At 43.4% G+C, this 12,695-nt stretch overlaps 1 protein-coding gene across 1 annotated transcript in view; it reads left to right on the top strand.

Annotated features, from left to right (window-relative positions):
• The first annotated feature begins 2,758 nt into the window (after positions 1–2,758).
• The window catches only part of kcnj19a (potassium inwardly rectifying channel subfamily J member 19a), a 35,626-nt gene continuing 25,689 nt past the window's right edge, over positions 2,759–12,695 (top strand). Inside the window, exon 1 of the mRNA XM_053616214.1 lies at positions 2,759–3,830. Within this exon, the coding sequence (XP_053472189.1) occupies positions 3,162–3,830 (669 nt within the window). The 5' untranslated portion in view covers positions 2,759–3,161. The remainder of the gene's footprint in view (positions 3,831–12,695) is intronic.

The following is a 12,695-nucleotide window of genomic DNA, read 5'->3' as shown; positions in this document are numbered from 1 at the left end:
TTCACAGCCTATATCAAGTCCACTTTATGACCTAATCAGGATTCACCCACTACATACAGGGTCGATTTGAGACACACCCAACAACCACAACTGAGTTTATGGCAAAATCTCTCAACAATAAAGGGAGCTTCAGCAAAACTGCGTGGAATCAATGAAATCTAATTAGCAGGTTGAACCTTCTGGAGTTAAGAGTGTGTTTGTACTGGTGGGAAAAACAGTAATACGCTCGTAAATACAGAAGCTCATAAAAAGTGCGCTCGCGCATCCCGTCCGGTAGATAGCGCTCATTCATCTGCTCACCGCGCGCGCACTGAGAGAGAGAGAGAGAGAGAGAAAGAGACAGAGACAGACAGACAGACAGAGAGAGCGAGGGACAGACACACAGAGAGAGAGAGAGACAGACAGAGATAGAGAGACAGAGAGAGAGAGAGAGAGAGAAAGAGACAGACAGACAGAGAGAGCGAGGGACAGAGACAGAGAGAGAGAGAGACAGACAGAGAGGGACAGACAGAGAGAGACAGACACAGAGAGACAGACACAGAGAGAGAGCCAGACAGAGAGAGAGAGAGACAGACGGAGAGAGAGAGAGACAGACAGAGAGACAGAGACATAGAGAGAGAGGAGACAGAGACAGACAGACAGGGATAGAGAGAGAGAGAGAGACAGAGACACAGAGAGAGAGAGAGAGAGAGAGAGAACTCTGCTAAAAGGAAAAACAAGAGAAACCCTCATAGAATTTGTAATGGTTTTAATGGTTATAATGGGAATTGTATTGGTATTAAAAGAAACTGTAATGGTTTCTGTGGGTCCCTACTGGTAATTAGTTGCCTTCTATTAGTGGCATGTCTAGTGGATAATCTATGTAATGGTTAGCTGATGGTTTGTAATGGTATTTGTAGTAGAAACTATTATGATGTCTGTGATGGTTTACTGTATATTGTTTTTTTCAGCAGGGACAGAGAGTAAACAGGCTACCGATCTTCAGTTTTAGTAGTCTATCGCCTAGTTGCTGAAAATAAAGCACTCTTATAGACTCATCATCTGCGTGTTTTCTAACGGCAGGCAGAATTACGGTAATTAGGCTACAATAATGAACAACAGACAGCGAGAGACATCCTAAACAATAACTGATGTTCATTCAGCATGGGTTAGGTTCTCCTAGTCTATAGACTGTGAAAAACATTACCCAGAATCCAATGCAATCATGTTGTTTACGTTGGCAAATACTTTTTTTTTCATATATATTTATATATATATATATATACAGGTTGCAGTGTTTAGATTGACTGACAGACAGACAGATTGATTCGTTCATTGATTCATTCATTCTTAAAACAAACAAACAAACAAACAAAAAAACTAAACAAAGACCTCAAGTAAGAGATCCCAAAGGACCACCAGCTACAATCGCTAAAGATCCACCAATCTAAAATAAGGTTCTTTTGTCACCTTAATTTTACATATTAAAAATGGTCTCCCAAAGTTTCTTTGGCTCATAAGAGGTTCTTTTTTTATTTATTTTTTATTTTTATTTTAAATCAGTCTAATCTATCAGAGGAACAAACAAACAAACAACAAGCAAATAAACAAAGCCTTTAGATTCCATATACGCTATTGGGGTTGTACTGCATACTAAATATACAAAAGATATACACTTGATGATACCATCCCAGCAACAAGGACAAGTTCGGTTTGGTACCTGAGAGTGTTTATACACTATATGGTCAAATGTTTGTGGACACCTGACCATCACACCCATATGTGCTTGTTGAACATCCCATTCTAGATTTGCTGTTATAATAACCTCCACTCTTTTGGGAAGGCTTTCCGATAGATTTTGTAGTGTGGCTGTGGGGATTTGTGTTTATTCAGCCACCAGAGCATTAGTGAGGTCAGGCACTGATGTCGAGCGAGGAGGACTCTGGGGTGCAGTCGGCGTTCCAGTTCATCCCAAAGGTCTTCGGTGGGGTTAAGGTCAGGGATCTGCACTTTGACACTCAAGTTCTTCTATACCAACCTTCACAAACCATGTCTTCATGGAGCTCACTTTTGTGTACAGGGGTATTATCATAAGGGTGCACGGTGGCTTAGTGGTTAACACGTGGCTTAGTGGTTAACACGTTCGCCTCACACCTCCAAGGTCCGGGGTTCGAGTTCCACCGGGGCCATTTGTGGAGTTTGCATGTTCTCCCCGTGCTGTGGGGATTTCCTCCCCAAGTCCAAAGACATGCATGGTAGGCTGATTGGCGTGTCTAAAGTGTCCGTAGAGTATGAATGGGTGTGTGAGTGTGTATGTGATTGTGCCCTACCCTGTCCAGGGTGTATCCCGCCTCGTGCCCGATGCTCCCTGGGATAGGCTCCAGGTTCCCCCTGGCCCTGAAAAGGAGTAAGTGTTTGAAGATGGATGGATGGATGGTATAATCATGCTGGAACAGGTTCAAGCCTCTTAGTTCCAGTGAAGGGAAATTGTAACACTTCGGCATACAGAGACGTTCTAGACAACTGTTTGTTTCTAACTTTGTTGCAAAAATTTGAGGACGAACCACATATGTGTGTGATGGTCAGGTGTTCTCTAACTTTTGACCATACGGTGTAGAATGGTCTTAATGTTAAACGATTCATTATAACTCAAGCCTCAAGCCTCAAGCAGGTCCTACATTTGCTACAGATTCAGTGGCAAGCGCAGAAGAGCTATGGAGAGAAGCAGAGAAATGAAAAATGAGAGAGGTGAATAGTGTGAGAGAGGAATAAAGAAAGGGATTGCGTGAGAGAGAGAGAGAGAGAGAGAGAGAGAGAGAGGGAATACTACAGCTTATTCGTGCCCACCCAGTGTCCCTCCTCCCTCCTTCCTCTCTCCTCTTCCCCTGTTCACAACCAACTCGCCACCGTGCATCACTTTGTCTCGAGTAACTCTAACGAATGGATATCCAGGTCTAACGGAAAAGCGAGACACTTCTTTCTGATTCCTTGTTGCGCAAAATCCACCTAGTAGATTTTAAGGCACCGTGGAGAGACAGGACTGTGCTCACGGCAGGTATTTAGCCCTGTTAAGTCTGCTTTCATGATGTTTTACGTCAAGGAGCGTTCGTGAAGCTGAGCGTTCACGGGGGAAAATGATGTGAAGGAGACAGCGCGTAAAGACATCTGCGCAAAAGTTGGCCATGGCAGCTCTCCGGCGGAAGTTCGGCGAGGACTATCACCAGGTGGTGAACCCGACGCGCGGCGGCGCGTTCTCGGCTCCGGTGAAGAAAAAGCGGCAGCGCTTCGTGGAGAAAAACGGCCGCTGCAACGTGCAGCACGGCAACCTGGGCGGAGAGACGAGCCGCTACCTGTCTGACCTCTTCACCACGCTGGTGGACCTGAAGTGGCGCTGGAACCTGCTCATTTTCATCCTGACCTACACGGTGGCCTGGCTGTTCATGGCGTTCATGTGGTGGCTGATCGCGTACGTGCGCGGAGACCTGGAGCGCGCACGCGACTCGTCCTACACGCCGTGCGTGGCCAACGTGTACAACTTCCCGTCGGCCTTCCTCTTCTTCATCGAGACCGAGGCGACCATCGGCTACGGCTACCGCTACATCACGGAGAAGTGCCCCGAGGGCATCATCCTGTTCCTGTTCCAGTCGCTGCTCGGCTCCATCGTGGACGCTTTCCTCATCGGCTGCATGTTCATCAAGATGTCTCAGCCGAAAAAACGCGCCGAGACGCTCATGTTCAGCCAGGACGCAGTGATCTCTCAGCGCGACGGCAAACTCTGCCTCATGTTCCGCGTGGGCAACCTGCGGAACAGCCACATGGTGTCGGCGCAGATCCGGTGCAAACTCATCAAGGTGGGTGCGCGCAAACTTACAAGCACGCACACACACACACACACACACACACTCCCGTGTAGGCACGCATGCACAATCACGCACGAACGCATAAACATACATGCACCCCATGCACGCACGCTTGCACGCGCGCATGTAAATGCATTCACGCTCACTCGCACTCCTATGCACACATTTTATATGCATGCACACACACACATAAGCACTTCTGTGAAAACATGTACATGCATGCACACGCACACAGACGCACTTCTGTGCAAACATGTACATGCATGCACACGCACACAGATGCACTTCTGTGCGTGCATGCATGCATGTATGTTTGCACACGCAAACTTAAATACGCACCCGCGCGCGTGGAAACTCTCGCACCCTCATCACTCTGATGCACGCACACAAACACTGTTTCTTGCTGCAGGGACTGACATTTAGGCCAGTTATTTTAAAAAGTAATGCTTGCATGCACAGTACAGTTTCTAAGTATATTCTGTGTCAAATCTTTGTTCTATGGTATTTTTAGGAAGCAAAAAAACCCCCCAAAAAAACATTTTATACATTAAGTTAGTAGGCAGTGATAAAATAGGAAACACAGTGATTAGAGGTTAGAAGTCAGTCAGGACTGAGGAGAGATTCCCAGATGCAATTGCTGTGGTCCGCTTATATTAAATCATCTTGCTGAACCCTGACCCTCAAATCAGCGGCGTCAATCAGCAGCGAGACAAGGAAAGCAATGCGGGATGAGAAGGTGCCTGAGAAAGAAGTCTGATTGCTGAAGGCTTTGCATAACAGCAGCACACCCACTGAAGCGCACAAGCTGCCACACACTCAGGATTAGCTGAGTGGAACCACAGTGGTGTTTGAGCAATTACTTTGGAGCACTTTGAAGGTACGATCGCAATATATCATCCATCCATCCACTTTCCATACCACTTATCCTACACTGGGTTGGGAGGAGCGTGGAGCCTATCCCAGGGAACTCGGAGCACAAGGCGGGGGACACCCTGGCCGGGGTGCCAAACCATCACAGGGCACAATTGCATACATATTCACTCAATGTGGACATGCCAATCAGCCTACAATGCTTGTGTTTGGACTGGGGGAGGAAACCCGAGTACCTGGAGGAAACTCCCGAAGCACGGGGAGAACATGCAAACTTCACGCACACACAAGGGAGAGGCAGGAATCAAACCCCCAACCCTGGAGCTGCGAGTCAAACGTCCTAACTACTAAGCCATCGTGCAAAAACCTTATTCCAAAACGTATGAAAATATTGTAATGCTACAAAACCATCTAATCTCTCTACTACATTTGACATATATCAGTTATATCAGCTTGTAGTCATTACGATTAGTCAGCAAATCTCTCTCAGTGAGCATGGGGGAGAATAACTACTGTCATGCGTACTGTTAACTGTTTAATCCGTAACCACGTGTCCCCTTTTAACATTTAAACAAGTTAGATCCTTAATAGAGGAGAACCAGTCCTAACTAATCACTGAGCCGAACTACTGAGGGTGTAGAGACTTGCTCGAGGGCTCTAGAGTGGTGCTCTGTGTACGTGGGATTTCTGTGTACACGTCCACCATTTCTGAGGGAGTGTGTCGTCCAATGAAAAGGCCAGGAGTTTAACCTTTACTCTCCTTTAAGCCTGGTGTATAGTTCCTTCCGAACATGCTTCCAACTAGAGGTGTATATCGGGACTAGAAAGGTAGACGGTTTGAAAAAAACTTTATTGATCCTGAGGGAAATTCCAGTCCCAGTCCCAACAAATAAAATCGCAGGAGTGGGAGTATTTTACTTTCCTGAGGAAAGTCAAGAACTTTCGGGAGGTCAGATATGAAGCTTGTGGAGCAAAGAAACGTCATGTTCATTAACACAATGTGCGTGGTGTTGCATGATGCGTTTACTGCATTCATTCAGCCATCACTGGTACCTGCTTCATCATGGTCAGGGTTACTGTCGTTTAAAATGACTAATTTGTTTATATTTTCAGAAATAGCCTAGAGCAAACTCTACTTGTCTGAAAATCTTGCTGGCTAGTACGAACAATAATAACTATAAAGCTATAAATAAAGTATAATGATTTACCACTATTTTATTCGTAAACATTCATATTCGTTGTTCCTTAGGCTTCCTTTTCGTTACTGTAATCTGTACTATGATTTTGAACTCAGCGATGTTAAGAAAACGTAACAATAAAGTTCAAGTAATCTATTTCCTTTCAGTTGGTTGGAATCGCTCATGCAACGGAGCTGGTTCTTATCAATTTGGTGTATAGAGACTTTTGTATATTGTAAAATAGCTTGTCCGTATAAATTAAAATTGATGAGTTATACAAGAGTTCCACTTCAAACAAGCTCAGAGTAAAACGCAAAAGCCTAGAAACACGCAATGGTGATAATTTATTCAGAACATGTCTTATGTTCTCCATTAGACTGTGCTGGTCTGTCTTGTCTTCCTCAGATAAGGCTACAAAAAAAAAAAAAAAAAAACCGGCAACATTCCCATTTCAGTTGAATCGCCGCCATTTTATTTTAGCTGACAAAAATAAAATGTGCACTTTCACATATTGCTGTTTACTATTCTGTCATCTTGATGGACAACTAAGAATTGCCAACTGTTCTGGGGGGGGGGGGGGGGGGAAGCACAAGCATTAATTTTGGGTGTCTCTCAGCAGCTCTTCTAACAAATAATAAACCAGACATTAGTGCTAGCCAAACACACCTACGCACTTCTGTTCATGCTGACAAGTAACATGTGGCCAAACCTGTACCATTGAAGGAATCCTGTACTCTCTCTATGTGTGTGTGTGTGTGTGTGTGTGTGAGAGTGTGTGTGTGAGAGAGAGCTTTTCTATCAGTCAGTGAAGAGTCTTACGCTTCAAAAGCTGCTAGGTCGAGCCAGCCTGTGCCAACCTGAGACAAGACGAGATGAGATGAGAACTGTTGAAGCTTTGAATTCCCGAGCCTGTCTAAGCCTCCCCTCAGAGTCGAGTTTACGGTCACAGCCATGTCGGCTAATCCACGTTTCTGAAACACGATGGTTTTTTAGGGCACAACTCTTGAGGAATGTGTGTTGTTTTATTGCATGATAATGGGCAGGCCTGATGTGTCGATTATACCTATGAAAATATGGCTTACAACTAGGAGTAGGTCATGTAATGATAAGCTATTGAGAATTGACAGTATATAGTCATACACCTTTTTGGGCCAGGTCCAAATACAGTGTGTTTGTGGTGTTTCGGTGTAAATTTTACACCGCAAGTTGATGAAATTTCAGTATAATTTCGTTTGATTCTAGGAGCTTTTTTTCCTATATCTTGTTAAGGATTTTTAATTGGAATTAAAAATCTTTCTTTCCCTGCTAGCTGAGACTACTGGACAATGTAAAGGCACAGTAACACTAACAATGAGTCAAAACCATTAGGCATATCAGCATTTCCCTCAAATGTGTTGGTAAATTGTGCTTTTGTTTCTAGGCAACTTGGAAATATGGACGCTAAGCATAGGCTAGTTAATGACTGAGGATAACCGAGACTACTGGATGAAGGCCTAGTGAGAGTAAAAACAAGACACAACTATCAGGGATATCAACATTTCCCTCAGTTGTGTTGGAAAATAGTCTCTTTTTTCTAGTAAACTTGGAAATATATGCTGTTAATGCGTTAATGATTAAGGCTAACCGAGACTTCTGGACAATATGACGCAATAGTGACACTAACACCGAGTCAACACCATCAGGCATATTAATATTTACCTCAAGTTACGTTGGTAAATTACGTCTTTATGGACGCAGAGAATTAGGCTAGTTAATAATTGAGGCTAACTGAGACTACTGGACAACGTGAAGGCATAGTAACTGTAAAAATGAGACAAAACTATCAGGGATATCAACATTTACCTCAGAAGTGTTGGAAAATAGTCTCTTTTTTCTAGTAAACTTGGAAATATATGCTGTTACTGTGTTAATGATTAAGGCTAACCGAGACTTCTGGACAATATGACGCAATAGTGACACTAACACTGAGTCAAGAACATCAGGCACATCAACATTTACCTCAAGTTGCGTTGGTAAATTATTTCTTTGTTTTTAGTCGACTGGTAAATATGTATGCAGAGAATTAGGCTAGTTAATAATTGAGGCTAACTGAGACTACTGGACAATCTGGAGGCATAGTGGGAGTAAAGATGAGACAAAACTCTCAGGTATATCAACATTTACCTCAGAAGTGTTGGTAAACTGTGTCTGTATTTTTAGTCAGTTTGGAAATATGGACACTGAGAACAGGCTAGTTAATGACTACCGGACAATGTGAAGGCATAGGGAAGTGGTAGCTTAGCGGTTAAGACGTTGGACCTCTGATTTTGACCTCTGGTTGTGAGTTCAAATCCCAGCACTGCCAAGCTGCCACTGTTGGGCCCTTAAGCAAGGCCCTTAACCCTCAACTTCTCAGTTGTATGAATAAAATAATTGTAAGTCGCTCTGGATAAGGGCGTCTGCCAGATGCTGTTATGTAATGTAATGTAGTGACAGTAAAGACGAGACAAAACTATCAGGATTATTAACGTTTTCCTCAGATATGCTGGTCAAATTATTAAGAAAAGATTTTGAATGAGAAAATACCCTTTAATTACACCTAGCGTCAAGCTATTAGAAGTGAAGTAAACATAGTAAAGACCATAAGAATGGGTTGTTTTTATATATAGCTTATTGCTAGCTCAGTATACAGTTTATAATACATAATGTAAGTTGTGTCAGTGTGAGCTATTGTAATATGCAGTACATTATATACTATATTGGTCATCTCTATTCGAAGCAAAGAAACCTGAAATATACAGATGTTTAGTACTTTTTGAGTCTTTTTATGTGTCTATGATTTGCTCTGTGTGTGTGTGTGTGTGTGTACGTGTGTGTGTGTGTGCGTGTGTGTGCGTGTGCACACTCTCCTGCACTTCCAGATGATCAGAGTACGTTGAGCAAACAGAGATATGGCGTAATGACGCATCACATATTCCACACGGATGAGGACATTGAATAGACACATACAGAGCGCTGTGCACTTGTGTTGACTAGAATACAACCCCTCGTTAGGCACTGATAAGGTGAAAAATGGACCATAGCGAACAAATGGAAAAAGCGTCTAAGATTGAATCAAACAGATTCAGAAACAACATAGCTGAGATTAATTTCAGTATAAACAGTAGTGATGCTTTTCAGCATAATGACAGTCGTGAGATGGGTATAAATCAAAGAGGAATTTCATTAGGAAGATTATATATCCTATAGATATATATGCAGGTCAGATGCAGGTAGAGTTCATGCTTAGCTCAGTGACAGCAGCAAGGAGCAGAAGAAAAGATTACCCAGAAGGACGAATTAACCAATGCTGCATTGAGGGTCAATAGCACTGGAATTAATTCAGTGTGGCCTGTCAGTTAGAAATCAGAAAAGAGAAAGAGAGAGAGAGAGAGAGAGAGAGAGAGAGAGAGAAACAAAGAATGAAAATATAGTAAGCAGTGATGAGGTATAACAGTGCCTCTAGTGTGCATGTTGTATTTATTACATAAAACATTGTACTTATTTGTCTATGTATTTTTGTTCTTTTATCCTGTGGTAATTATCGGGGTCCAAGCACCATTGTGTGCTTTGGGTTCATTGGGTGTTTGCAACATTAAGCATTTTCAGCAAGATTGGAAACTGGAAGACGAAATGTTGGGCATGATAAGCAACAGGAAACAGAAGAGAAAAAAAATACAGTCAGCCTGTAGTGAGGTTAAAGCAGAATAAACTGGACAGATTTACTGATACATGTAATGATAAAAGGTCAGTGGTGGTAGATCTCTTTAATTCCACAGCAGGTTTTTGAGAAGTGGAGCTACAGCTTGGGGGACACGGTGGATTAGTGGTTAGCGGTTAGCATGGTTGCCTCACACCTCCGGGGTTGGGGGTTCGAATCTCACATCCGCCCTGAGTTTGCGAGTTTGCCTGAGTTCTCCCTGTGCTTCAGGGGTTTCCTCCAGATACTCCAATTTCCTCCCACAATCCAAAGACATGCGTTGTAGGCTGATTGGCACTTCCAAAGTGTGCGATTGTGCCCTGTGATGGGTTGGCACCCCATCCAGGGTGTCCCTTGCCCTGTGCCCCAAATTCCCTGGGACCCCAAGTTCCCCCACAAGCCTGTGTAGGATAAGTAGTTTGGGAAATAGCTGGATGGATGGAACTACAGATTTTTGTTGATTTGGTCAAACCAGAACAAAATGGACAAATTAGAAAGGCACTAGGAAACGTTTCCATTTCAGATCATTTCAGTGGTTGCTTTAATAACTAAGGTCAAAATAAAATACGGCACTGATGCACAACCATTAGGCCAATTTGGATCCTCATGTCTTCCAGAGTAACAGTAGGGATACTACACCTTTCTACCATATTTGGTGCTTTCCACATCTTAATAAAAAAAACAACAAACAAACAAAAAAAAACAAATCCATGTAATGTTATATGGCAGGAGAAGAAGCATAAGAAGAAATCCCAATAAAAATCAGTACAGTTCGATCGCCTTCAGTGCTTGGACCCTTAAACAGAACGATTGAAAAAGGGACAAAGACTCTAAGCAAGAGAAAGACAGACAAGGACAAAGGTAAGAGGGAGAGAAAGTTTGTTATAGAGATTAAAGTAAAGAAAGAGACAAGGAAAGATTAAAAAGATATGAGAGACCAAAAAAAAGGGAGCAAGAGAAAGAGAGGCAAAGAGAAATAGAGAAAAAGGAAAAAGAGTGGAAAGGCAAAGAAGTACAAAGGAGTGGAGTGGCAGTGAAAGGGAATGTGATCTGGAAGGTAAGGATAGGAGATAGAGAGAGAAAGAGAGATATAATAAAGAATAAACCATTCATTGTAACATATAAAAGGAAGAGAAGTAATCGGATGCCTGGCTGAGAGCAGCAACAGTGACAGAGCGCAAGAGAAAGAAATGTACAAATAAAACAACAGAGAAAAAAAGATGCGTTTGTACAAAATCTAGAGAGTAAGGCAAGACTCTCTTCCTCCCTCTCTATTTCTCTCTCTCTCTCCCCTCTTCCTCACTCTCTCTCTCTTCCTCTCTCCCTCACTCTCTCTCTTCCTCTCTCACTCTCTCTTCCTTTCTCTCTCTCTTCCTATATCTTGCTCTCTCTCGTCCTCTCTCTCTCTCTCCCTCTCTCTCTCTCTCTTCCTCTCTCTTGCTCTCTCTCTCTCTCTCTCTCTCTCGTCCTCTCTCTCAACCTCTTCCTCTCTCTCTCTTCCTCTCCCTCTCTCTTCCTTTCTCTCTCTTCCTCTCTCTTGCTCTCTCTCGCTCTCCCTCTCTCGCCCTCTCTCTCTTCCTCTCTCTCTCTTGCTCTCTCTTGCTCTCTCTCTCTCTCTCACCCTCTCATCCTCTCTCTCTCTTCCTCTCTCTCTCTTCCTCTCCCTCTCTCTTCCTCTCTCTTCCTTTCTCTCTCTTCCTCTCTCTTGCTTTCTCTCTTCCTCTCTCTCTCTTCCTCTCTCTCTCTCTTCCTCTCTCTTCCTTTCTCTCTCTTCCTCTCTCTTGCTCTCTCTCTCTTCCTCTCTCTCTTCCTTTCTCTCTCTTGCTCTCTCTTGCTCTCTCTCTCTCTCTCTCTCTCTTTCTCACTCTCTCTCTTCCTCTCTCCCTCACTCTCTCTCTTCCTCTCTCACTCTCTCTTCCTTTCTCTCTCTCTTCCTATATCTTGCTCTCTCTCGTCCTCTCTCTCTCTCTTCCTCTCTCTCTCTCTTCCTCTCTCTTGCTCTCTCTCTCTCTCTCTCTCTCTCTCTCGTCCTCTCTCTCAGTCTCTTCCTCTCTCTCTCTTCCTCTCCCTCTCTCTTCCTCTCTCTTCCTTTCTCTCTCTTCCTCTCTCTTGCTCTCTCTCGCTCTCCCTCTCTCGCCCTCTCTCTCTCTCTTCCTCTCTCTTGCTCTCTCTCTCTCACCCTCTCATCCTCTCTCTCTTCCTCTCTCTCTCTTCCTCTCCCTCTCTCTTCCTCTCTCTTCCTCTCTCTTCCTTTCTCTCTCTTTCTCTCCCTTGCTTTCTCTCTTCCTCTCTCTCTCTTCCTCTCTCTCTCTCTTCCTCTGTCTTCCTCTCTCTCTGTCTTCCTCTCTCTTCCTTTCTCTCTCTTCATCTCTCTTGCTGTCTCTCTCTTCCTCTCTCTCTTCCTTTCTCTCTCTTGCTCTCTCTCTCTCTCTCTCTCTCTCTCTCTCTCTGCCTACACTCTAATCTCTGTAGTATTTCGTTCTGCTTTAGGGCTTTTAAAAAGGCCAGGGGTTTTTATCTTGAAAGACCCTCCGCATGCCGAACAGTGCATCCGATCAGCGATTCTGAAATAGCTTCGGGAGCAATTGGACGAAGAGAATCTCTGACTCACATTAGTTGGGTTATATAACAGGAATGAAATGCTTTTTCATGTCAGAGTATGAAAGATGTTTTAAATGAGGCATAATAACGGACTTGCAGTTAATTAGAGAAATTAACTCTGGAATCATGCGTTCATCAAATGCTGACCAGACAACTGCTCGTCATTTTAAACATGACAATACAGAGATTTTAGCTGTGATATAAAACGATATACAAACATAAAAGGCAAAATAATATGATTTGCTGGATCAAGTGCTATTCTAGAAGCTGCTGTGTAATGAGGGTGGAAGCCATATCGGGGGTTAAATCATGCTGGTTATGTTGTGTATCATTGTGGCACTTCACTTTAACACTTTTCTTTCTAGCACCATGGATATTCAGTCCATCCAGGATTTAGCGATTTAGAGATCAAAGAAATGAACGAACAAACAAGCAAGTGCTGCAATATTCAGTGACGCTTGCAATTTTTTTAAATTACCACAGACTCCC

This window comes from Ictalurus furcatus, chromosome 2, assembly GCF_023375685.1.
Source record: "Ictalurus furcatus strain D&B chromosome 2, Billie_1.0, whole genome shotgun sequence".
Taxonomy (NCBI): domain Eukaryota; kingdom Metazoa; phylum Chordata; class Actinopteri; order Siluriformes; family Ictaluridae; genus Ictalurus; species Ictalurus furcatus.
The sequence above is the reverse complement of the archived record's forward strand: the minus strand, read 5'-3'. Positions and strand labels throughout refer to the sequence as shown.